General features: G+C 35.9%; 1 protein-coding gene across 1 annotated transcript in view; it reads right to left on the bottom strand.

Moving 5' to 3' along the window:
* The window catches only part of LOC118183538 (venom factor-like), a 337,533-nt gene that overhangs the window by 148,673 nt on the left and 160,982 nt on the right, over positions 1 to 27,878 (bottom strand). The window contains exons 17-18 of the mRNA XM_085818275.1: positions 26,216 to 26,377; positions 3,431 to 3,569 (exon numbers count right to left, since the gene is read on the bottom strand). Of these exons, the coding sequence (XP_085674401.1) occupies positions 3,431 to 3,569; positions 26,216 to 26,377 (301 nt within the window). The remainder of the gene's footprint in view (positions 1 to 3,430; positions 3,570 to 26,215; positions 26,378 to 27,878) is intronic.

Below are 27,878 nucleotides of genomic sequence, written 5' to 3'. Positions count from 1 at the left end.
GGCCCTTTCCCAAAAAGTCAGTTAAATAAAAGTCGCTATCTCCTTGTTATGGTTGATCATTTTAGTAAATGGACTGAAATTGTTCCCTTAAAACGAGCCTCCGCGAAATTAGTTACTGATTCTATTTTAAATAAATATATTTTAAAATACGGGGCGCTCCTAAAAGTTATATCGGATAATGGTCCTCAATTTGTAAGTAATATATTTGAAGACATGTGCCAAAAACTGGGCATACGTCATTTAAAAATGGTCCCGTATCGGCCGCAATCAAATATAGCGGAACGGGTCAATAGAAATATAGTGAAAATTATCCGTAGTTATGTTAAAAATTTTCATAAAAGCTGGGATAACTATGTCAATGAATTTGCTTTCGCCCTTAGGACCGCAAAACATGATACAACGGGCAAAACTCCTGCTGAGTTATTTCTAGGCAGAAAGATTATAACGCCGTTAGATCAATTATTTTATGTGCAACAAAGAGCCCCAGAATTTAAAATGGGTGATATAGAAAAACTAATTAAGGAAGCAAAGAAGAATACTGAAGTAGCACAGAGAAAACGAGAAAACAAAAATTATATTACGACTTGAAACGACGGGGAGTAACTTATAAAGTAGGGGATGAAGTTTTAAAAATTAAGCATTCACTTTCTTCAGCACCAGAAGATAAGACTGCCAAATTTTTTCCACGATTTGAAGGACCATATGTTATAGAAAAAATAACTCACGCTGTAGTAGTGTTAAAAGCCAGAAATGGTGAAACCTGCTCCGCAAACATTGATCAAATCAAACCCTACTTCGATCGTAATAAAATGCAAATATTTTCAGATCTTTTGCAGGATCCGGCACGGCAGACACCGCAGGCACAAGCTCCAGAGGTGGAAAAACGACAAGTACAAGGGGCAAGCCATTAAGAGGCAGGAGCAAGTGAAAAGAAAATTTCCCCGCGGAAAAATTGAAGGTAGCAAGAAAAAGAAGCCGTTCCACCGTCCAGAAAAGAGAGTTCACGAACACCCCCAGAATGAAGAAGGGAGAAGGACGACGGATGTGAAGAGAACCAGGAGAAATGACGGCAACTATAACCCGGCTCTAAAACGGAAGATCTACTCATCCAACAGGACTCTCCTCAGCAAATGTCGCCGAACTGCGGAAGGGCCATCAACGGCGGAGGAAAAGTTACAAGGAAAATTTGAACGGCCAGCAACGAGGTCCAAGCAGGAACACGAAAGAAGTTTCCCGGTTCCGCCAAGACCAGCTGCCATCAAACGGCCAAGACCACAAGCAGAGGAGAAGAAGAAGGTATTCAAGGGTGACCGAACTGGTGAAAAAAGGAAGCTTCCAGAGGAAGGCACTGAAGGGCGAGCCCGTACAAGAAGGAGGATAAATCAAACAACTATCTGCAATACCTTTAAGGACTGGGCCCAGAAAAGGATGTCCGAATATCACAAAGATAAGTAAAATTTTATGTTACTTTGCAAACTTAAGTTAATCTTTCATTCTTACTGCAAGTGGCAGATTTCAAGAAGTTTTACCTCATGCGAGGTCTACCTTTATCGCCAAAAGGGCGAGAAATCAGTTGTTACCGATTTTGGTATTATGTTTTTCAATTACTCGCGCGTAAAACTAAAGTTGATGTATAATAGCGTTGTGTAAAGACTTAAATATTGTAAAAACTTATTGTATAAATTTTATTTAAAACATTCTAGCAAGAAAGAAGTTTTAGTCTGAAAGACTTTTTGAAATGTATTATTTCAATGTAGAAAGAATTGGCACTTGCTTTGAAAAGAATAGAAGTTAACAATGTACTACTAATGTATGTTTTCAGATGTGTAAGATTAACGGCATGTTGATATGTTCTTATATACAATGTGAACTGTTATTTTAAATGGTAAGAAATACCATGATATGGTAAAAGTGAATGTTAAATTTTTTTTTTATTCGTGTGACTGTAAAAAGACTAAATCATGGTGAATATGTGTTAAAGGTTGAATGATGTAGTTAGGCTCTCTGACGCTACACTTCAGAGTTAGCCACTTTCAGAATAGTACCTCAGGGTTTAGAGTTGAAATTAGGGTGTGTTACGAGGTCTTGTCATGTTGAATTTTAACACGTTAGTGTTTTGATTGTAGGAGGAAGTGTGGAACACGTAGACAGAAACACATTCGTGTTTGGTGTTCTTTTACAACACATGTCAGAGAGCACGGGGAGAGATAATTAAAATAGTCATGAATGAAATAAGAATGTTAAGAGAAATATAATTATACATGTTACTTGCCATTTCATTGTGTAACATTTCATTAAACTAGTTTTCCTTCCAGATCTCTGGAAGGAACCAGAATTGAATAAAAGCTCCTGTTTAGATGCAGTACAGATGAAAAAAATTGTGTATCCTGGGAGCTGCTATTGTAAAAACAAATTTCTTTCTTTTAAATTTCTAGTTTCTAGCGAAAAATATTTGTAAAAGATTGGCCTCGCGTTAGATTCTAGAGCTAAAAGTTTTCAACAAGGTCGTTTTAGACCTCAGTTTCAAACTAATTAACTCTGGCGGGAAGTATGTAAGGATCTTAAGTTTTACTAACGTTTATTTTATTTTAAATCTTTACTATCACTTCTTATTTTCTACTTCCGGCCAGAATTATAAGCGTGAAGGTATTTATGCAAAGTTTGTCTGGCGAACGCCAAGTATTTAAGTTGTGGCTTTTTGCCAAGCGCGAGAGAGGAAGCAGTGAGTCGAAGCAGGCCGCTTACCTTAGAAGTTACGCAGTTGCTTGTTGCCTTCCAGGCCAGAGGTTTTAATCCTCTTGATAAATTTAAACGTATTGTAGTGTTCACAGTTCTCTGTACTACATACGCTTCCTGTTATTATAAGACCAATCTTCCAGGTTTATTATTCTAAAGTTAAATTAGAGTTTAGTTTTATTTTTATACTTTTACGTTTTGACCCCAAGTAGCGGGTCTGTGTATTCCGAAGTACGGAAGTTATTGTAAATAGAGAAAAATAAAGGGTTTTGTATACCCTTCTTGTGTATCCTGTCTACTTCCCACAATTAGTGAACATAGCTTTAGTAAGCTCTCTGTTCCGAGTCAGGTCCTTGCATGTTCCCGAAGAAGGTAAGAAGGAACATTGACTCTGATATGTTCACTTCTAAAACTGTAAAGCAAGTCAGATGACTTATCATCCCGGCATAACTTCTAATTAAAAGACTGTAAACCCAGAAAGAGATTTAAAATAAACCCTTTTATTGACTATACAACAGAAAGTTTTATCATTATTAAATAGGTTATATAACCTGACGGTAAATAGGTTAAAAACCTGACGGTTATTAAATAGGTTATATAACCTGACAGTCAAATCTCCGAACATTGGAAAATCAGAATAAATAACATGTAATTTCAAGAATTCATTTTATAGAATTTTCAAAAACCATCTCACTTTATAGCAATATCTTTAAAAATCCAAACTTCTTTAAAATCACTTCGAAAAAATAAATTCTTTTCAAAGATATGTTCTTGATGGCGTTCAATAAAATTCGATCCTGGAACATATGGTTCGTCTTCTCTATATGATGGTTCTGTAATAAAAATTTCAATAAATTGTTTTAAGTCACAAAGCAAAATTGATTAGAAAATAAAAGTACAAGCTAGCCTATGGTATAAGCTGAGTTATTAAAAATTTTAATAAAGAAACTATTAAACACAGCATTTCTTTTAAACTTTCCGATAACATTCAAAATTTCATCCTTTGTTACCAGAAACATATATTACTCTCAGACAAGGCTCATATTCATTTTGAGTGATCTAATAATAAACAAATCTCCAAAACACGTTTATGAAAAATGAAATTACAAGGCAAAGAGTGACCATGCAGTAACTTCATTCATACATTGTTTGATTTTTTCCTCTCGTAACAATGAATTTCATGCATTTCTTGATTATGTGAGAATAGAATTATTTTGCGTTTCAAGATTGTAGGAAAAGCACGTTAGCAATTGAAACTTAAAATGAAATGATGTCATGCCAATATTTAACTTTCCTTGTGACAATAAATTAAACCCCAGTTTAGGAAAAGGCTTGTGATGGTAATAGGTTAAGAAATAAGCATTACTGTGCAGACTGTCATAAAAAGTTCTGATCAATGCAAGTTTTATCACACAATATTGTTCACGCAATCTAATGGAATTTGTTTTCAAGAAATTCGTGAAATGCTTCAGTTACTAACACAAAGAGAGTATTTTCATAAATTAAATATGAAAAGTATTTCTAGTTCACAAGGAATTTTTGGTATGACAATTCCAACATGACCTTAAACTAATAAAACTAAATAAATGTGAATATTGTTGCATTTAAAATTTTGAAAACTACTTATGTAAGAATGATTGTAACAATATTATAAACTAAAGAATGCTACCCATTAGTAAATAACAAAGGAGTATCGCCAAATAACATGAAACGAGAAAAATAAAAGTAACATTTTAAAGATCCTAAGTTTTACTAACGTTTATTGTATTTTAAAACTGTACTTTCACTTCTTATTTTCTACTTCCGGCCAGAATTAAATGCTTCAACTTGTTTATGCAAATTGTCTTGCTAACGCCCAAGTATTTAAGTTGTGGCTTTCTGCCAAGAGTGAGGTCATTTTCTGCTATTGTAAATAGTCGCTGCGGTCCTTGTTCATTGCTTCTTTTTGCGCAAAAATTCAAGCTTTGGAGTTACTGTGAGCTGGTCGCTTGGTGAAGTGTTCCTGATCGATCGTGCGTGTAAGTAGTTTTCGAGTTTGGTTTTTGATTTTTGCAAGTGTTTTCGTGATGGACTTGCCTTTCCGTTAGGGACGGTAGGCGTTTTGGACTGTTGCAATGAATCCAAATTTAGAGTACATTCAGACTTTAAACTTAATTAATGATAAAAATGTTATCGAAAATCTTATTGAAAGTGGTTCAGAAGAGGAATTAGATGCTATATGTACCTGTTTGCAAATCCAAAAAAATCTTATTGATAGTGATCAAAAAATAGTTGATCCAGATGTTGAAAAATTATTTCAGGTTATGGTAGTCAAACTCTTCAGTAAACGGCAATTAAAAAATGTTAAATCTTCAAAGGAAATTGATGAGATTGTAGGAATTGGTCAGATTCTTACCCAACAAAACATGAATAATGTCAATGTGCAAGACAATAACTCTCTTAAGCAGGGCGAAACTTGGATTAAACCCAAAAAAACGCACAAGCGTACTTTAAGTGATAGCAGTAACTCATCTGTTACAACAATAAAAAATAGATATTCTACCCTTAGAATAGATGACAGCATGGAAGTCAATCAAACGCCCAACACAAACCCTCAGGATATGGATCAATCAGAAGAATGCGAATTCATAGCCCCTAGAAAAACTGCAAACCGTGTACCGCCGATTATAATATCTGATGTTACGTCTTGGAAGCCCCTTAGAGATGAAATTAAAAAATTTACCACAGCTATGGAGTGCGTACAAAAAGGTGGAGACATCCACATAAAAGTCAAATCTGACGATGACTATCGCTCAGTCACAAAATTTTTGGATAATAAGGAAATACCTTATCACACTTTTCCCCTACCAAGGGATAAGCCCATTAGAGTAGTAATAAAGAAGCTTTCAGTGCATACAAAACCTGAAGAAATATTAGAAGAACTCCAACAATTAAAAATTCCAGTTAAAACGGTTAGACAGATAACCAAAAAGATTGACAATGAAATTGTCAAATTGCCAACTTTCCTTGTAGAACTGTTTCCCACGGACTGTTGAAGGAAAAAAGATATTTCAGGTAACACATATCTTGGACCTTGCGGTCAAAATTACCTCTTTCCAACCAACCCCAGGACACAAACAGTGCCATAACTGTCAGAGATATGGACATAGTCGCTCCCACTGCAAACATAAACCAAGATGCTTAAAGTGCGGATTAAACCATATCACCACTAGCTGTACAAAAGATAGAAATCTTCCAGGAAAGTGTTGCCTTTGTGGGGGACCCCACGTCAGTTCCTACAGGGGTTGCGAAATGCACCCTGACAATATTAAACGTAAGATTGCTGAAAAAGAAAATCAAAGAGATGCCTGGAGAAAGACAAGAACAAATCCTCCAGAAAACAACTTGGAGAACTTCTCCCCATTACCGAGTAGGAGAAACACTAACGAAAATGTTAATGAAGCCAGTCCCTCATCAGTCAACCAGAATGAAGCTCACGAAAGAGAACAATTAGGCTCCGCCCCGGATTTCCTGAAATGGATCAAAAATCTATTTACTCAAGGCAAAGCGCTATTTGAACGCTTTTTTAAAGCCAAGTCAATAATGGAAAAGCTCCAAATAGGGTGGGAAGCCTTTGAACTTTTAGCAAATTTAAATTATGAGTGTTAATATTGTAAATAACAATGCAAGCATCCAACTTACTGCCTCCAACAGTTTAAATTTCGCCTTCTTTACTGCCAACGGAGTTCGCGGCAAGAACACTGAGATCATAAACTTTCTTAATTGCCATGACATTGATATTTTCTTAATTAACGAGACACATCTTCGAGCTAGTGATAAATTTAACATCCAAGGTTATAGAACCTTAGAAAAGACAGAGAAAATAACAGGGGTGGTGGCACCCTGATTCTCATCAGAAGACACTTGCAGGCCACCTATTTTAATCTCCCAAGTTCTAGTAATATTGAAACTACTGCCATCATAGCTCACTCTCGCACTAATGAACCTATTGTGATTATTTCTGCTTATAATCCCCCGGGACATAATATCAGCAACAGTGACACGAGCATCTTTAGCAGCATTATGCTTCCCACAATACTAGTCGGAGACTTAAACGCAAAGCATCACTCCTGGAACTCTCGACGTGCAAATGCAAACGGGAACTTCCTTCATAATTATGCCCTTACAAATGATTTAAGTATCTTTGGACCAACGGATCCCACCAGATACAGCCATACTGGCAGCGCTGAAGTTCTTGATATTGTTATCACAAAAAATATTGCACAAATTCCCTTCCTACAAGTTTCACACCAGCTAACTTCCGATCATCTCCCTGTCAGATTTACTTATTACGGCTTTGAAAAAAATATTCCACTTAGAAAAATCACAAACTGGGATAAATTCATTCATTCTCTGGAAAAACTACCAGCGCATCCTGCTTTAGCCGATATTACTGACATTGAGTATCAAACCACTAAGGTCAATAATTGTATAAAAAGTGCTCTTGACAAATCTACTAAATATGAAGAACATAAAAAAGAAAAACTTCCGGATGACATTATTGACAAAATTAAGAACAAAAATCGCACCGCTAAAATTTGGCACCGTACTGCTGATCCTAATATCAAAAGAATTCTTAACAGAAAAAATAGGAATATTAAAAATCTTCTAAGTGAATACAGATCTGATAGTTGGAATAATTTATTAGACTCAATGGACTTCAACCCTGATACACTGTGGCGTATTGGGAAAGCGCTCAGAAAAACTCATAGCGACAACATTGGACCGTTGCACACTGATACTGGAATCGCATACTCTGAAAAAGATATGGCAGAAGTTCTTGCAACACATCTTGAAAAAACCTTCACGACAAATAACTCACAAGATGAAGATACAGAAGAGGAAGTTTTTAATTTCATTATTCACCTTCCTGATAGAACAGATGGACAGCATATTGGTTACACCTCGCCCATTGAAATTCAAAACATTATAAAAAATCTGAAAAATAGAAAGGCCCCCGGCTACGACGGGATAACAAATAAAGTGCTCAAAATTCTCTCCAAGGTATATATTGTCCTAATTACCAACATAATTAATGCCTGCATAAGGCTTAACTATTTTCCGCAGCAGTGGAAAATGGCACATATCATTACTTTTGTTAAACCTGGCAAAGATCCAAAAAATGTTAACTCTTATCGCCCAATTAGCCTGCTTCCAAGTCTTAGCAAAGTTTTTGAGCGAGTTCTACAGAAACGGCTGACGAGACGCTTGGAAGATAGAGGGATAATTCAAAATGAACAGTTTGGTTTTTGCCCACAGCATAGCACAGTACATCAACTCCTCAATGTTACTGAATTTATTGCCGATTCCTTTTCCAAAACAAATACTATTGCAAGCTGTTTCCTAGATTTAGAAAAGGCATTTGACAAGGTGTGGCATGAGGGACTCCTCTTTAAGCTACACCTTGCTCATCTGCCTATAAATTTTATCAAACTAATGCAAAGTTATCTAAAAAATCGCAATTTTCATGTCAAAATCAATAACGCTTTATCCTCAAGAAAAAGAATCAAAAGCGGCGTCGCCCAGGGAAGTGTTTTGGGGCCAATTCTCTTTAATATCTTTACTAATGATATGCCAATCCCACTAAATTCAAAACTTGTGAAATATGCAGATGACACCGGTATTTTTACAAAATCTTTAAAACCACAGTTTGCCGTAGACAAATTAGAACAAGCAGTTAACATCATCGCACATTACCTCAAATCTTGGAAACTTAAAGTCAATCCGGCTAAATGTCAAATTCTGCTCTTTAGAAGGTATAGAAAATTTACTCCAGTAAACGTAAATATAAAGATAGAAGATCATCCACTCCCCGTCGTCAATAGTACTAAATACCTGGGTGTCATTTTCGATTCACAACTCCTCTTCAAGGAACAGACTGCATATGCCTTACGGAAAGCTACAGTCGCAAAAATGGCTCTGTACCCTCTCATCAAAAGAGACTCAAAATTAAACATTCAATTAAAGAAAAGAGTTTACATGATGCTGATTAGACCGACACTACTTTACGCAATTCCCATATGGGCTACAGTGTTCAAAACGTACAGACACAAGTTACAAGTCTTTCAAAACAAGATTCTAAGAGAAATAGTTAATTCTCCTTGGTTCGTTAGAAATTTGCAAATACACAAAGAATTAAAAATCAGACCAATTGCTGACCAAATTATTTCAACCTGCCACAACTTTTATAGTAAAATTGAACAGTCTCAATATGATCATATTAAGGAACTAATCAATTATGATCCAACACTTGAAAATGCTGCTAAGCGTCCTAGGAGCATTTTTAATAATCCAAGGTGGTGAAACTTGTAAATAGCTGTACATACTGTAAATATTTCCCCACTAGAGACTTTTGTGTTTTTTTCAACTTATTTAGGACTTAAAAAAGCTCAGTGGATTACTACTTTATATTATTATTTTCAAGAATTTTATATTTTATTAGTGTTCCTATAAAAAGACTTTGTTAGGGACACACAAACTGACTTAATTATGTGTGTTTCACCATCCCGCCTTCTAAACTGTGACTTATGCTGAAATATTGTGTCTTTTAAAATTACAAGTGTTTCTTAAAAAGTGTGTTTATTCCAGAACTTTGTACAGTGTGAACTGTTTGTGAATACTGTTAATTTATATGACTTTAACATTTCTCGTACGAGAACTCTTGAAATTCACCAGAAATATGTTACTGTTGACTTATTCCTCATTTGAGCCACTCCCACCAGTATAATTATGATCCATTTCATTCTGAACCTGTTTCAAAAGCATACTTAATTTAAATTACTTAATGTTTATTTTTTCAAATGCTTTATTAAGCAAACTTTTCAGCTAGTTATATCTTTCGTCACAGCTCGAACAGCTCCCAGATGCTTTTTCACTCTACATACCTTTATATGTGCTTCAGCTTCGCCTAGTAGGCGCGGCGTTACACGCCCATTTTTTCAATTATATATACCAACGCCTAAGGGCATTTTTTTCAAAAGCGGTGGTTAAAGCAGCAGAGGCTGCTAATTGCCTCCTAATCATTCAAAAGACAAAGACAAAGACCAAGAGTAAGACAGAGAGAAGGAGATTTAGGAAGCGAGCCGCTTGCCACTGCAGTCTTACGAGTTTTTCACTCGGTTGCTGTTTGCCTTTAAGACCAAAGGTTTAGCCCTCTTGATATTTGAAAACGTATTGTAGTTTCAGCAGCTCGGCGTACTACATACGTGCCCTTTTAAATAAAGGCCAGTCTTAGTGCTAGGCATTTGTATACTAATTCAAAGTTAGCTTTTAGTTAGTAGTTTTATATTTTTACGTTCAGACCACAAGTGGTTGGTCTTTGTATCCCGAAGTTCGGGAGTACCTGTAAAGTAATAGAGAATAAAGGGTTTAGTATACCCTTCCTGTTTGTGTCGTCTATCACACACATACTGGAACATAGTTTTAGTAAGCTCTCTTTTCCTATTCAGGGTACGTTATATTTCCAAAGCAAGTCAAAAGACATACAAGTACTGACAACATAAAAATAAAATAAAAAAAAGTAGACATAAAAGACATTTATGAATGCGTTTTATGCAGAAATATTACAAATATAAAGGTATTTAAAAAGTAATAAGACAGCATGCCTGGTATTGAAACTTGGATTTAAACGACATTACTTATTTGCTGTAAATTTCTGCAAATATTTAAGTCCAAATTATTGCATTGCTGTTTTTGTCTATTACTGAGATAACTACGCATTGTTTAATTTATTTGTTTTTCTTGTACTTAGACTAATAGCCTTATAGATCATTTTGCACATGGTTTGTACAGTTTTTATTATTTGCATAAGATTGTAGATATAGATCTTTCAATTCTGAATCGAAAGGCGTTTAAATTGTTAAAATATTTCAATTTGAACTCGGAATATGGTATTAAATGCTCCTAAATCGCCAAACCTGTGGCACATGGCGATTTCGTATTAACCTGGAGATTTTCTGGAAAACGCATTTTTGTACCCCTAGCACAGATTATTAAGGATGATTCCAGAAGTTCGTGAAATGTCATATAACTATAGCTCCTAGAGTCAGGAGTAGTCATCTGTTACTTTGGATTAAAAGACTGCAGTTGAAAGAGAGTTAGCTAAATTGCATTATAGAGCTTCTTCTGAAATTTATTCCTATATTACATTCATGTCCATAAATTCAAACTAACTCAGAATCACATGGAAATTGAAATCTAAAGTAAAAATTTCACCTATAGAATTATCGCACACATCTTCAAGAATAATATGCAAATTGCAGAAAGTCGAATGACGACCGGCATTTGAGTAGTAATCTGTTCCGTCACTCAAGGTGAAGGCACCAGAGGTTTCAAATCACTCTGATTGTTGCACTAGCAATTAGTAATTGCTGTAATTCTTTTGGGACTTAATCCTTTATTTATTAACTAATGAGAAGTTACATATTTAAGGGGACGGTGGACTTTAAAATAGCTAAAAATCAAGCAAAATATTGAATTTGTTTTTTTTTTTACTCTCGTAATATTCCACATACGTAACTACATCATATGCAAAAAAACGAGTTCAAATATTCTAATTTTTAAAGAAGTTACAAGCAATCAAAATCGTAAAAACAACCTTGTATTTAGCGTAGGTATAATGAAACACTCAATCGATTTCGAGGGCAGCTAAAGGTCCCTCCTCATCAGAAGAAAGAAATACCTAGAAAGAAGAAAATAAAGGAGAAAGAGAACGTGGAATTCAGAAACACGTGGTCCTTATCAGCACTGCACGTGGTTATAACTGGATTTTTAATCAGAGTTGCACTGGTCGCCTACTTTTACTGAGCCAGGCTATCTGATCAAGCATAAAGGATAAGAAAAATTAGAGAGGTTAAAATAGGGAGCAAGGGGCAAATGCACCTTCACGCTCAAAATCTGAACTTCAAATAATGGAAAGCCATATCCATATCCATATCCTAAGCCTAGCTGATTGGTATTCGGCCCTAAGAAGGGCCTTTACCAATACATAGTTATCTTACCCTGATAAGGGCATCCTAGTAAAAAACTTATCCATCTAAAGATGGTAATCCTGGTGATAGCATAAGTGGCGCCATCCTTTGGCGGTTGTGGAGAAAATTTAATTCGCAATGGCATAAAAAGATGAAATGGCATAAAAGTTGAATGGCATAAAAGTTGAAATGGCATAAATAGAGGCTATGGCGTTTATGAAGACTTGAATTTGTAGAAGCAATTATGAAATGGCATATTTGGCATTGAATGGCATATAGGTGCGCTGCGGCGACCGTGCTTCCCCGATGGAAGTTCGTGGCTGAATGATGTGACTGGGCGGTCGTAGCCTTTTATAAGATGGGTAACATACACTGTGACTGGTCGAAAAACTTTTTACACTTCGGAAATATGATAATTACTTGTCTCAACAGTAGAGTCCAAAGTTCAATAGTATAAGTAAAAATAAGTAAAATAAGAATCTTGATTAAATACGTAAAATAAAATAAGTAAAATAACTGAAGTAAATATATACAATATGTACAGTTACCAATTTCCGTCGTGAAAGATATTTCGTGGTCTTTTGTACTTTTGAATTAGAGTATTATCGTAGTTATTAAGTTGTTGAATATTTTCGTTGGGATGACTATTGCAGCGGGAGAAGAAGTTATGACTATGTTTAAGTATTTCACTATCTAATGGTTTGATGTTTAGGTCTCTATGATTTGCTGAGTTTCTTACGTACCAAGGGGCGTCTATTAAAATTCTGAGTAGTTTATTTTGCATTCTTTGTAGGGATTGTCGATTATTTTTTGAGGTGGCTGCCCAGGCCGGCGCTGCGTAGAGAAGAATTGGGCGGATAGCCTGCAGATAGATGATGCGTTTAGTGTTTAGATTTAGCGTTGAGTTTCTTCCGATTAAGGCATAAATCGCCATAAATGCCTGATAGGCTTTGTTCCGAATACTGATAATATGATTACGAAAAGTTAGGCGGTAGTCGATGTAAACTCCAAGGTATTTAATAATATTGGTTCTTGGGATGTTTTGTCCTTCAATTTGGATATTTCCTATGTCTTTTCTGATGACCGTTCTTCTGAAATAAATGAGGGCTGATTTGGAGGTATTAATTTTGATTTTCCAGGCTCTGAAGTATTGGGCTATTGTATTTATACGTTCTTGAAGGTTTTTCCTGGCGTGATCTGGATTCATAGACTTGCTGAAGAGTGCAGTGTCATTTACGTAGCTTGCAATTATAATTTTAGTGCATGGAGGGATGTCGTTAATGTAGAGGCTGAAAAGTATTGGAGAGACGACCGATCCTTGAGCTACTCCTGCTTTAGAAATTCTAGTGGAAGAGAGGATATTTTTGATTCTAACTTGAAAGGAACGATTGCGTAGAAAATTTGAAAGAAGAAGGATTAAGCTGGGTCGAAAGTTGTAGTTGATGAGTTTGATGAGTAGTCCATCGATCCATACCTTGTCGAAAGCTTTTTCAATATCGAGGAATATACCAGCTACGGTTTTATTTTTATTGAAACTTTCGCCGATATATTCCACGATGCGTGAGACTTGATGTGTGGTGGAGTATCCAGGTCTAAATCCGAATTGGTTGCTATTGATAATGTTGTTAGAAAAAACGTAGGATTTAATTCTTTCTGCAATAATTTTCTCAAAAACTTTGCCTATTGTGGGTAGCAGAGAAATAGGTCTGTAACTTGAGGGTTGAGCTGGGTTTTTACCGGGTTTCTTAAGTACAAAAATGATGGCATGTTTCCATGCATCAGGAAAGTAATTTTTCCTCAGGCAGGAGTTAAAAATATTGCTACGAATTTGGTATTTAAAAAGCTAATGTTAGTTCAATTACAAATTAAATGGTTTTATTTCTCGCGCAGTGCAGCGCGTGACGAATATTAAAAGAAAGCTAAGCCGGAAAATTGAAAATACAAGAGCGCGTGCATTAAATAAATAAATATCTCTTTTTGATTTCGAGAAAGTACTGGAAAATTCTAGCGCGTGATTTTAAAATCTTATAAAAGGAGGAAAACATCTCAGTTTGTAGTAGTTGCTTAGTTTGTTGTTGTTTAGAAAACTGCTCTGGTTGATTGTAGCAAATTCGCGGATTAGCGATCTTTAGCTGTTTTGAATTACGTTCTATTGGACATTTGAGTAGTTAAAAGATAACTACTGTGAGATATTGTAATACTGCATGATAATTTGAGAAAATTTAAGCATTTTTGTTGTGATAATAATAAATTTTTGTTCATTTTTCATCGGACTTGTGCATTCATTTCATAACGAACTCGTACGCACGCAACAATATTTGTAATTAGAACTATTGTTTTGGATGGAAGGTTTTTCAGTGCTTTGTTGGAAATTTGATCATATCCAGTGGCTTTCTTGATATTGAGGTGCCTAATAATGGTTTGAACTTCTTTGGGACTGGTAGGAGGGTTGAAGTTTCTAGAGTTTTCTTGAATAAAGTTGTTGACATGAGTAGAGATATTGTAGTCGTTGGGACAAGGGTAGAGATTGTTAGAAAACTGTTCTTCATAATTATTTGCAAAAATTTCAGCTATTTCTTCAGGTTTGTTGATTATTGCGTTGTTAATTTTGATGGGTCCAATGCTATTGTTAGTGTGTTTTAGAGCTTTAGCGATGCGCCAGACTGAGTGATCGTCGTGGGAAAGGCTTTGCACAAAGCTTTTCCAGGCCTGGTCAGTGTATTCTTTGATGATTTTCTTTAATTCTTTATGGCATCTATTGAAATTTCTTCTATCATTAGGGTGTTGGGTACGTTGTGCTATTTTCCTAAGTCTATTCTTTTCTCTGATTTTTTGCCTGATATGGAGAGGAAGGGTAATGGAGTCATCTTTTTTGTGCATTTTTGAATTATTTATTGCAGTATGGATTTGATTATTGAGTTGAGTAATAGCCTCGTTGATTTCTGTGGTGTTACTGAGGTTAGGAGCAGCATTGACGTTCCTCTGCATGATGTATTTGAAATTGCTCCAATTAATTTTTGTTTTCAAAGGAGGTAGGCCATGTTTTAACCCATAAAGGGTAAAGTGAAGTGGCAAATGATCGGAGGAGAGATCATTTGCGACATAGACAAAAGGAGCTTGAGGGATTTTGCTTATGATGATTATGTCTAAAACATCTGGTCTTCCTCGTAGATTAGTGGGAATGTAGGTGGGTTCATTAGGTGCATAAATGTCGATATGGCTATTGAGAAGATAATTGTTGAGGATGATACCGTTAGCATTGGTGGTGGAACTGTTCCAGTTCGGGTGTTTGCAGTTAAAATCGCCTGAGATAATAGTGGGATATCCTAAATTGAAGATATTGTTGAGATCGGTGATATTGAGAAGGTTATTAGGTGGTTTGTAGACTGAAACAATTAAATAATCTGTGTTATTACTTTTCATAATACATCCGCAGGCTTCAAGGCTTTGGAGAGGTGGTAGAGTGGCTGGGTAGCAGTTTAAATATTTCTTAGTTGCAATGAGAGTACCTCCGCCTCTGTTGTGAAGTTCGGTCAGAACGAAAGACATCATAGTTGGGGAGTTTAATATTATCGGTTGCTTTAAGACGGGTTTCATTGAGGAGAAGAATATCTATGCTGTGCTGTATGAGGTAATTTTTAATTTCGAAAAGCTGCCTTTTTATGCCATTGCAATTGAATGAAACAAATTTAGCGTAATTGATGTGCCGATAGATTGGAGAGGTGCTATGTTGAGAATTATACATGGTGTGATTCAAAAACCTGTAGTGCCTTTAAGGCGATATCCAATTTAGTATCTGAGCTGTTAGAATTCCTATATTCTATGTAAAGTGTGTGAAGTGATTTTACGAAGGCTCTGAATTCTTCAAATGATTTTTCTTCTTTACTATTGCTGTTAATTTTAATGGGAGCTTCTGATGGAGGGCTTGTCGGATGTTTAGACCCAGAAATGACTGCGGCGTATGATAGGCTATTGTAAATGGGTTCACTGGCTTTGATTGACTGCGCGTACTGTTAGTTTTGATTTCCTTCATTGCACTTGGGTTTATGATGGGTTCTTTAATATTTTTTAGTTTAGGATCTGGTTTATTGAGTGGATGTTCAGGGCATTTTTTATCGCAAGATGCATGGGATCCTTGGCATAAGACGCATTGAGGGGTGAAATTTTTCCCTTTATGCGGGCATTCGAAAGACTGATGTTGTTCGAGGCATCTGACACATCTTGGTGGGTTATGACATGCTTTCTGAGTATGCCCGTACCGCTGACACTGAAAGCATTATGTCGGTCCGGGCCTACCTTTATATGGAACGATTCTAACCTTCATGTCCATTAGATATTTTATGTCGAACATACATTTTCCTGAAGGATTATTTGGAGCTTCTATGTAATACATGGGGAGTTCTGTAGGGATACCATCGCGCATGCGTACCATTCTTATAACTTTGATTATTGGTATTTGCAGTTTCTTAATTTCTTCTTTAATTTCTTCTATGGTGTAGTCAGTTGAGAAGCCTTTTAAAACGCCTTTTAATGCTTTGTCAGAGTGTAGTAAATACGTATGGTAAGGGATATGTTTTGATTCTAGATAATTTTGGGCTGCTTTATAGTCGTCTATACTAGTAACTTTGATTACAAAATTTTCGCCTTCAAGTTTAGCCTCGAATTTACCAAATTTAAGTGTTTCTATGAAATCTTTTCTGATGTCCTTCCAGTTGATAACTTGAGTTATTACAAGGGGGGTATTTTATTGGCTGATTGTTGAGGTTGTTTGAAAGGTAAGGTATTAGTCGAATCATTATTGTCATCATTATCATCCATGTCCTGATTATCGAGATTTTGATCTATTGTTAGTGCGTCGAATTGGTTTGATAATTGTGTAGGAGGGGTGTTATCATTTGATAAATTGCGCGCTCTTTTTCTAGGTGCGGTCCAAGTATCGTTGCTATTTTGACATATCCTGCTTATAGCTTCATATAATGAAGATTCATGTTTTGGTAATTCCGAAAATAATTTGGCTAATTCCGTGTTAAGTTCGTTTATTTTCTTTATATTTTCATCAGTGGGTTTTTCGTTGTTGGCATAAGTTAGGAGTTTAATTTCACGTTCGATTTCGAAGCTTTTAGTTATCATTTGGCTGGCTTTAATTTTTTCGTCATCTTTTTCCGTTTTCTTATTCATGATCAAGAGAGGTTCCGGTCGGTGATTGAAAGTAGAAATTTTTGATAAGCAATTCGAAGTAGTCACTGCCCTATTCTAGCTGGCTGTCGTATGCGAGAACAAGTGAGACATACTTACAAATAAATCAAGAAGCGAGAGAGCACAAAAATTTCAACCTAGTCCCTAGGTAAACCTAGTACCAAACGCGAGGAGGTAACGCCATCTGTCGGCAAAAATAACTGAATTAAGATAGTAGAATTTTAAAGGCATTAGGAAGGACTGGATTGGACTTCAAATCATTAACTAAACCTGCTAAATCTTTGTGAATGTGAAAAGCCTCAAGAAAATCCAATTCACCTATGGAAGAAGCATTTGGGATAATTTTTGCAGACCCAAAGTCAAAATTATGGTTAAATGTCCAACTATGATACGCTATTAAAGACTTGTTAATTTAGCCTTTTCTGACATAAGATTCATGTTTCTTCATACGAAACTTCAACGCTCTTTTTGTTTGGCCAATATATCTTAAACCACACTGACACGATATACTATAAATTCTCCAAGGAAAGCATCGCAGTCAGCTTCCCTGACCACTATACTGACTGGGCGGCACGAAAACAATATTGCATTTTGAAAAAACGAAAGACTATCTAGAAAGTCATAACAGGCTGTGTTGTATGTCAAAGGTTCGATACTACTTCTTCGAAAACACCCATTGCACCTCTCCTTGAAGACAGAGTAAGAGAAGCAGCAGTCTTTGTGATTGTAGATGTTGACTTGACTGGAACATTGATACTGAAGAGAAATCAAATATCATGGACAGTAGTTTTTGTGCTGTTTTCCTCTTAGTATATTTGGAATTGATTTTCTCCCTATAGACTAAAAGTTTCCTTCAAGCGCTTAGACGTGTCATACCATCTATTCCGGCAATAGAACGAATTGCACAGGAAGTGACAGATTATTCAAAAGCTTAAATTGGGATAAAATCTTACAATATGCTAGTATCCACAGGATCACATGGAAATTTCTTCCTCCATCCGCTCCCTGGTGGGAAGGATGGTGGGAACGATTAACAGGAACTCTGCCTTGAGACAATCATCTCTAAATCATGAAGAAATCATAACAATTTTGTGCGCCTAAGAAGCAATAATGAATAGTCGTCCATTGACATATGTTTCGAAAGCTGTTGAAGGTTTATCTCCGATCACACCTTTCATGTTTCTCCATGAGATTCGACAAACTGGAATTCCTGATTTGGATAATATGGATGCAAAATCTTTAAACAAAAGGCTTATTTACCGACAAAAACGTTTGCAAGAACAACGTAAAAGATTTCGAATCGAATATCTTGGTCAATTAAGGCAAACTTATGAACGCATAAAAGCCTCACAAAATGTTTGATTAGGTACTAATGAAAGAACTTTTGGAAGAGTTACGGCGGATGAAATGAAAGAAACCTAAGCCTCTGAAAATAGATTTAGTTTTAGTGTCCGATGATAATAAAAAGCGAACAGATTGGTTATTGGCAAAAGTAACCAAGATTTTCAAATCTTGAGATGGACATGTACGATTAGTTAAGGCCAGGACTAAGTTTGAAGACGTTTTACGACCAACCAAGCCTTTGTATCCTTTGGAGATAACATCCTCAGATGTTCAGTCTAAATTTAGCAATAGGCAAGGAATCTTTAGAGAGACTTACTCCGATCCTGATGTTCGTAATGACTCACCTCAAGATCTTAAAAGCGAAAATATTCCATCGATAACTACGAGAAGCGATCGAAAGGTAAAGCCTGTCCAAAGATTTCAGTTTTAAATTTGACTTGTCAGCAAATTTAAAGGTGGGAGTATGTTGAAATTCTCGCCGTTCAAACGCTTGGCAAACGATTAACGCGTAGCCTAAAAGAAACAGAATAATAGAACTAATAATGAACGCATAAATGCAACTTGTAATTCGTAACAGTTCTTCTGCGTAAAGTATATCTTCTGTTAGTGTTGTATATTAAAATATGTTATATTATAGAAGTGCCTTTTGTGATGAGTAGTGCCTTCGATTGTCTTCAGTTAATAAAAGCAATCTGGGTTTCTTTTGGATTGCATGGCAAATAATCTTCTGAAATTCAGATCTTCTGAAAATGAATAGGCTTTTACCTTTTATTCTTAGACTGTTAAGTCTTAATATTCATAACAACATTTTTTATCCACTTCATTTTACCGAGCTGATCGACAAGAATTCGGGTAGATGTAATGTGATGAAAAGACAAGTGTACCAACTAGACTTTTGGACAATCATTGGAAAAGGGGGAAGGAATAATATCTACTTGGCTTACGAATACCCCACCATTCACATACTCCCTAGTAAAGAAATAAAAGTTGGAGATCTTCTTTTGGAGACGTCTTCAAAATCCAAGCTCTTGGCTTGAAGAGCTTGGTGAGACAGCAGAATTGTATAGAGGACGAGATCAACATGTTCGTTCGTGATTAAAAACGTCCAAAGGACAGTGAAAATACCCGTACAGCTCTTATATCCATTAGAAATTGTGAATGAACTTCCGAACTATTGACTTGGTTCCAGCATTTAATTCGAATAATTTTTTACTTATTGACTATTTAGTAATTTCTTCATTTAATTTATTAATTTGCCTTATTTTATATTTTACTTGGTATTCAAGAACATTTTTTTTAAATTTGTGACAGTAATTAACTTTAAGTGTGTTTAGTTAGTTTTTAGTTTAATTTAGGTACAATTGATATTCTACTAAAAGGTATATCTTCCGCCTTCTTAGCATGCCTTCGTGGTCTAGCGGTCAGAACGCTTGGTGCGTATTCGAGAGCTCCCTGTTCGGGCGCCACTGTACAGCTATTAGGATTTTTTTTTATGTCAAGAAACTGAAGAAATGAGCAACGCCCTCTCCGGGATTCAAAGTACGGACCTCTCGAATACGTGCCATGGCCTGCAATCAAGCAGGCCCTCAGGGAGGCAAAGTGCCCCAGGAATCTATATAACATCTTCAACGATTATCTGGACTCAAGAAGTCTCATAATCGCAAACAATAGTGGTGTCTATACAAAGAAGCAGGAGAGGGGCTGCCCACAAGGCTCTTGCGCGGGGCCCCTGCTTTGGATAATTACGTTCAATGCACTACTGCAACTCAATTGGCCTGACCACACCAAAGTAGTGGCGTATGCCGATGATGCGGCACTGCTAGTTACTGGCTGTACGCGAGACAAACTGAAGAGGAACGGCTCCGCCACTTGCTCCAAATTCTATGACACGTGTCAAAAGCTGAAACTCGTTATCTCAGCCCAGAAATCTACGGCCATGGTCATACCGCGCCCAGGTACAAACCCCACGAGACGACCTTGTATTAAGCTAATGGGCAGAAACTTGAAAATCACCAAAACGTTGAAATACCTTGGAGTCACGTGGGACCAAGGCTGGGCCTGGCTACCACATCTACAAGAAGTCAAAGTCAGAACAGCCAACATTGCAAAGAAAGCCAGGCAGTTTCGGGGACAAAACTGGGGGCAGAACCCTTACATTCAAAAACTGCTCTACTTGACGGTTGCAGAAAGGATTGTACTCTATGCCTCAGCTATTTGGGCACTACCAATGGGCAGCCGTAAAATAAAAGCCCTGTCAACAATACAAAGACCTTTTGCTCTCAACATTAGCAAGGCATATAGAACAACCGCGACAAATGCAGCACTTGTGCTTACCGGGCTCACACCCCTTCACATCAGGACCAAGTTAGAAGCAATGTATGAGCGGGTAATAAGATTAAAGGAGAATGCTGCACTCGGCACCACAGTCTTCAGCACGCTGCAGTACGAAACACCAGGCAGCACACAGCACGTGCACCCAGCACATAAAAACTCGGGCATACACGTCAAAATAGCAAAGAGATCTACGCTGCGAATAGAGGATATACCAGTCGCCTCGCAATTCTACACAGATGGCTCCAAACATGATAACGGAGTGGGTTGTGCTTATGCTTATTATGAGCATGGTACACTTCACAGTCAATGGAAAGGTCATCTTGCAGCTCACAATAGTATCTTCCAGGCGGAGGCCATAGCAATTGAAGCGGCAATACAGTACGCACATGACATACAACTTGCACGAACAGAAATCTGCACAGACAGCATGTCAGTGCTGCAGGCATTAAAGAATCATCATCACACATCTCCCATAATCCTGCAAATCCAACAGACATTGCATAGCAACCAGCAATCTAACATCAAGCTAAAATGGGTAAGAGGCCACTCTGGGATCGCAGGCAATGAGATGGCAGATCAACTGGCCAATGAGGCAGCACTCAACAATAATGCACAGGCTGTCTCAGCACTAATCCCGCCGTCATTTTTAAAAAGACAACTAAGAGACATATGGAATAAACAATGGCAACACGAATGGGAGAATGGAGATACCGGCAGAAGGACTTTCGAATTCTACCCTGTAGTAGATAAAGAACGTTTACAGGCCAGCGCCCTAGGACAGGATGTCTGCCAACCAACATAGGAATAATAGCATACACAGCGCAATAATTCTATATCTATATTGTAACTTAGCAGGTGTTATGTCTAAAATTGTAAATATGTAAGTGTATAAGTAACTGTGTAATGTAAGTATTGTAAGTAATAGTGTAATGTAAGTAATTTAATCAATGAGTGTAATACGTCGTACTATGTGTACTTTTAACATAACGTAATCGGTAACGTAGTCATTAGCGCGTGTAACGCGTGCCCCATGTGTATTATTTTAAGTAACGCATATATAAGGCAAAGTATGTGTGCCTATCTTGTTATATAGCATAATGTCATTTAAGAAGTAATAGCAATAATGTAAACTATAAGTAATCCAGTTATAAAGTAACTTAGCAAGTTCGCAATACAATTAGCTTAACGTAGTATACAGTCAGGTTATAACTCTAATAAGTGTAGATTAATGTCATGCTTTATGTATGTGTAGTCTAATGTCATGTGAAGTGTAAAGTATGTATGTACTAATTCATGCAAGTATTATGTATAAGTTTAATGTCATGTCATATATCATGTATGTAATGTTATGTTTCATGTATGCATTATGGCCTATGAACACCCAGGTCAACCATTAACATAAGAATCTGTACAGAACCAATGTCAGCCCCTGTATGGCCATGTAAACTTTTTCATAAAGGCTCAGTAACTCCCGGTGCGCCCTTGTGGGACCCCAGGGAGTTCTTGTATCTATATAGGGGAGGGCGTGGGACATATGCCTGTTTACCTCCGTTAAACACCAGGCGTCTCCGTCCTCCGTCACCTGTCACCTGCCAAGCGTGCTGACCACTACACCACGAAGACATGCTAGAAGGCGGGAGAAATACCTTTATACTACTTTATTCTATGATTCGAAGTAGGGAGCGTAAAGAAATGTGATGTCATACATCGATCATACCTCCTTCACGTGATGAAAGGAAGGCAGACAGATGATGGATACTAGCCATGTTCTTTGGTTTATAGATTTTATATATGTAGTTTCATTTGCTAAAGCACGGGCATTTAAAATTTTAACAAATAGATATCTCGCAGTTGTACTCTTGCTATTCAGAAAAATAAAATAAAAAAATACGAGAATGTTCGCGTGCATTTTAGAAGCTTATAAAAGCTGGAGGAAAACATCTCAGTTCAGCTGTTTACTTATTGCTGTTATTGACTGTAGTGAATTCGCGGTGAAATCGGGTTAGCTTTCTCTGTTTTGAATTGTGTTCTGTAAAACGTTTTAATAGTTTAAAATATAACTACTGTGAGATATTGCTATATTGTGCGAATATCTCTGAAGAATTTGCAGCATTTTATTTTATTTGTTATAATAAGAATAAATTTTATTTATTTTTCATCGGAAATGTGCATTTACTTTATTACGAACCCGTACGCAGGCAACAATATTTATCTCAATCAAGTTTTCAATCAAATATTGATGTAGGTACACTGCTTATATGCAGGTTTCAGACATAATAACAATTAATAGATGCAACTGTAAGAGCGGAAGTATATTTTAAAAATGTTTTCAATAATCAGTGAATTTTTTGGTGCTGTATATAACTGGTTGAGATAAAAATTTCCCTGTGCCTTTAAATGAAGAGACTTTAACAGAATAGTTAAAGCATTTCTCCACGTCTCTGTTCCATTCACGCAACCAATTTATTATAGTTATTTTGCCAGTCCTAACCCAAGTAAAGCAAGGCGTCATAAAGACATCGCAAAATGGTTCAACTAGTTGCAATTAGGTTGTGGTAACTTTTACGACATTTTTACCATACTTTCATTTTTCTCTCCCTCAATCTTAACTGTAGTTGCAGAAACAGGAACATTGAAACCACAAATAAATTTCTTAGCTTATTTCTTTTGTAACTTGATTTGCTTCTGGATATTCTAATGTGTACTTCAATCCCATTCAATTTGATCTTACCATTAGAATTCACTACTCAAAATTACTAGTGACTCGGAATTACTAAAAAGCAGATTTTTATAATCAGTAATATTTTGAAAATTATCTGCCTTCGAGTCAATTCGAAACATACAGAAGCCATGTTTTATTGCAGATTGCTATTCCAATGACTCTTTCGCTTAAAGCAATTTATTACTTCAAACAACTTTTAAGGTATTTTCCCTCTCCTTCTAGCATGCCTTCGTGGTGTAACGGTAGCACACTCGGCGCATATTCGAGAAGTCCATGGTTCGATTCCCACCGAGGGCACTGGTCATTTTTCACGCGCCTCCCGCATCAACAAATACCTAACAAATCTACAGCGGCGCCCCTCATCCTCAGTCGCCCTTTAAAAGGGGGATTATGTAAGATATTTTCTCCCTCCTTACACCATGCCTTCGTGGTGTGACGATAGCATACTCGGTGCGCATTCGAGAGGTCCAGGTTCGAGTCCTGGCGAGGGTATTGCTCATTTTTTATGTCTCCTGCTTCAAAATAACCTACTGATTCTACGATTTGATTAACGTTTTCAATAAGTAACACTTTTTTTAATGCTTGACGTATATCTTATGTAGATTTTATTGTAGAAAATAATAAAGCTTAATTTAATAAATAAATTAAATCTCTTTATTTTATGATGTTCATATAGAAGTATTAGAATTATCAATTTTGATCAGTTCCTATCAGATATGTATTCATTTTCAAAGATCAAACAAAAAAATTTGATAAAATAAAAAATAACAAATTTAACTTTAAATTTGGAGAAATTGCATTCCAGGTTATAGGCAAACGATGCATTGAAACATTCAACATTAAAATGCGAATAATATTGTTTACATTTATTAATGGTCAATTAAAGCTTTAAACAAATAAGAAATAAATTAAATTAAGTGTGAAACTACAATAACATAATTTTAATTAACATAAGGAAAATTAAAGTAATAAACAAGAGATAAATTGCTTAACAATACTGAAGGGAAAATGGGCCAAAACAGGTTATAACATTAATCGACATTTTAATTACAGCGATGGCCATTGACAGCGTACGCATAAGAGAAAGCATAGCATTACATAGATTCTACGCACGCACAAGCAAAGCATAGCATTACATAGATACCTACATTCAGCAGAGGAGAGAAACTGCGTTATCATGGCACGCATATTTCATAAGTGCACTTCTATATCGCCACAGAGGAAGTGGCTTCTTGAATGGACCAATGGGTTTCTAGTAATATTTATGTCTTTTTCACATGGCGTTTGTCACGCTTTAAGCAATATTCTTGAAAACGTTTTCCCACGAAATTTCCTGTAAAAAATTATTAAAGCATCGAGGATTTCTTGTAAAAACTTTCAGAGAGGTTAGATCGAATATTAGCAAAATTATATATGTAAATAGTAGCAATAAAAGTAAATAGAAGACTGTAAGGGAATGTGTTTGCACTTTTTATTGCAGTATACATGAAACTAGAAAGCCCGACGGTCATACGAAATGACCGCTGTTCTAGATATTATAAATTGTAATTAAAATGATTTGTGAAAAGGTGTCTGCTAATTTAAACTGAATTACCCAGAGTAGGCGGCGAGGACGACCCTTTGCTTACTGCCCCACGTGGTTTCCCCCTTCTACTTGCTCAATTGTTTAAAGTAGAGTACAATGAAGGAAACCACTGGCGGTACATTTCTTAAGAGCTACCGCTAAATAAATAAAGGTGATTTAAATAATAAAATGTTAATTCACATGTGAAAGATCTCTTTGTACACAACATATCTTGTGTAAATCTTTCCATCATTTCTAAGCTCGCCTTGCATAGGACCATAAATTATTTTTACTTTTACGTTAGTTTACGTTTAATTTAGAGTTCTTTCCCGAACTCTTGAACAGGCAACATAAAGTTGACCGTGTCCAAATGCAGGCTCAGGTAAAAAAAATGCCAACACGCTTAAGCGTTTGACCCCCTGAGACTTATTGATGGTCATAGCAAAGGCAAGTTTTACAGGAAATTGGCCCTATGGATTTTCATTTCTAAAACCGCTTGAGTTTTAAGCAATAAAAGCTAATGAGCTACATAAAAATTGAAAACATGGAAAAAGAAAACTTCTTTGAAAACTTGAATACTGTTTGCTTAGAATATCTGCACAATACGTACACTTATGATCAAATAAAATCAGTCTTTTTTAGCGATTTTCTTGCCTTAAATGCATGGAACTTGAGAAGTTATGAACGCAGAATTAGGAAGACAAATGACGCCGTCAAATACATGAAGGTAAATACTTTAATAACAGTATTTTAACAGTAATAAGTATTTTAACAAACTCTGCAATCTAAAGAAGGTTATAATTACATCATACAAGAATAAAGGAAAAAACAAAATCAGCATCATTTCATGGAAAACGCTCAGTACTTCACAAATTTTCAATACGTATGTAATTTCATTCTGAGCTCCTTAAAATTACAAAATTCTTTTCTACCATTCCTATGTGTAACTTAGCTTTCATCATTTCAGTAGCGTAGCCTTTTCTCACTGCGTTAATCTATAGGTATTTGAAAAGATCCAATTATAGCCCCCCTTGATGAAACATTTCGAGATATCGACAGTAAACTAAAGTGTTCTCATTTTTCTATCTCAGGAAACGTTTACCAAATTAGAGTTTAATATAACATGATCAAAGTATTTACACTACCCTCTAATAAATTCAAAAGAATATGCATCTAACTTTATCTCCATCAAGGTAGTAAACAAAAGAAAACATTTAAACAGTCATATTACAGATTTGTATATAAAAACTGAAAACTAAACACAAATTAATTCCTTAGTTATAAGCTTCATATATGTGAATTCAAAGTTACCTTCTTCTAGGCAGCACTTCAGAAATGCTTTAGAGCAATTCTCATGCTTTCCTTGCAAATACCGAATAACTATGTCGGTTCTATTTTCACAAGATCTGTTATATATATCGTTATTCATTCCAAGTAGACAACAATCCTTTTCTTTTCCACTATAAGAACTCACTTTAAAGTACATAAAAAAGAGAGAGAGGAGAAATATTAAAAATTCTTCAAATGACTATATCCAATATAATTTCATTTTTATGAACTATTAATATTTCATAAATTAAATGCCTTTAGTATGATGAAATAAAATGGAGATAATTTAAATACCCATGCTACAATTAAAAATGCCAGATTATACAATGTTAGTTGCCATATTTATTGAAAATATAAGATACTTGCACTTCTAAAAACTCCATTTTAAAACTCCAGTTCATCTATGCGAGATCAACTAAAGCCCCCTTGTGTAGCATTAGAAAAGCACTGGATGGACAATTTGGTTGTATGAGGACTCAGATGCTTATTTAGAAGAGGTCTGAAGTGACTCTTCATTTAGTTCTGGAGATGAGTATCTGGGTTTGGATGAAAAAAATTAAAAAATTTTCTTTCCCAGATAGATTGGGTATTTGCAGAAATAATTACTTTGTATTTGTATTACTTTACATTTAAAATACTGTAAATTCATCATAATGATCACTAATAAAGTTTTATCCTTCAAAAATGTCTATAAAAAGGGGGATGCGTCTTATACGCCGGCAAATACGGTAATTGGAATTAAGTTGAACATTTTCCTATTCTTTTCTAAATTGTTCCTAATACTGTTTTCGGGTTCGTAATACATTCAATGAACATAGTTCCCATAATAGATTAATAAAAACCATCTTATCAAAATAAACACTTCAAGGTTCTAGAATTTTTCGCAGTAAAACTCCTGTAGGAGTTCACAGTATCACACAGTACGATCAATAGTTACAGACCAAACTCCTTAGAACGTTTAACACAACGAAATGCAAAGTGCATCTAAAGAGAAACTAACTCGGATATTAGTTCACGCGAAACTTACATTTCGCAACACAGCTAGCCACTGAAAGCAGATGCTCTCTCTTCAGTCTTAAATAGTTTTCAACCGGCCACCGAGATATTTCTAGTACTTTCTGCTTCTTGAAATTACTGGAAAGCAATGCGAGTGTGGAATTACTGTTACAGCTAACATAGTGGGTCAATTACAGTTATTTCAATTTCAATACATACGTTGATACAAAGACCGGACCAAACTGTCGCCGAGTTTAGCGAATATTCTCCAAATTGAGACAAAATAAGTTGCGAAAACCGTTGTCTGCTTGGTGACATCTCGCCATATAACCGAGATACCGATTTACTCCAGGTTAACTGCACTTGCCGCTGTATTCTTACTTTTCCGGAATAGCTTCTCTTAGGATTTTCCATGTCACAAAAGAAATACAACATGTTTGGTTACTAAAATTACTTATCTAAGTACAAAATCCGTAATATTGCCCCCTTCCCAAGGACTGCACGTCCCGCGCAATACGACAATCCCTAGACAGGAAGCCATACTTACAACTAAGGAAAATCAATGCAATACTTAAACAATAATTAAAATAAATAAGACAAAACACATCAGATACTAAATCAATAAATGAGTGCTCAGATTTACAAATTT

Source organism: Stegodyphus dumicola, chromosome 6 (assembly GCF_044657685.1).
Source record: "Stegodyphus dumicola isolate Sdum_Otavi_A_Nest chromosome 6, ASM4465768v1".
NCBI classification, from domain to species: domain Eukaryota; kingdom Metazoa; phylum Arthropoda; class Arachnida; order Araneae; family Eresidae; genus Stegodyphus; species Stegodyphus dumicola.
The sequence above is the reverse complement of the archived record's forward strand: the minus strand, read 5'-3'. Positions and strand labels throughout refer to the sequence as shown.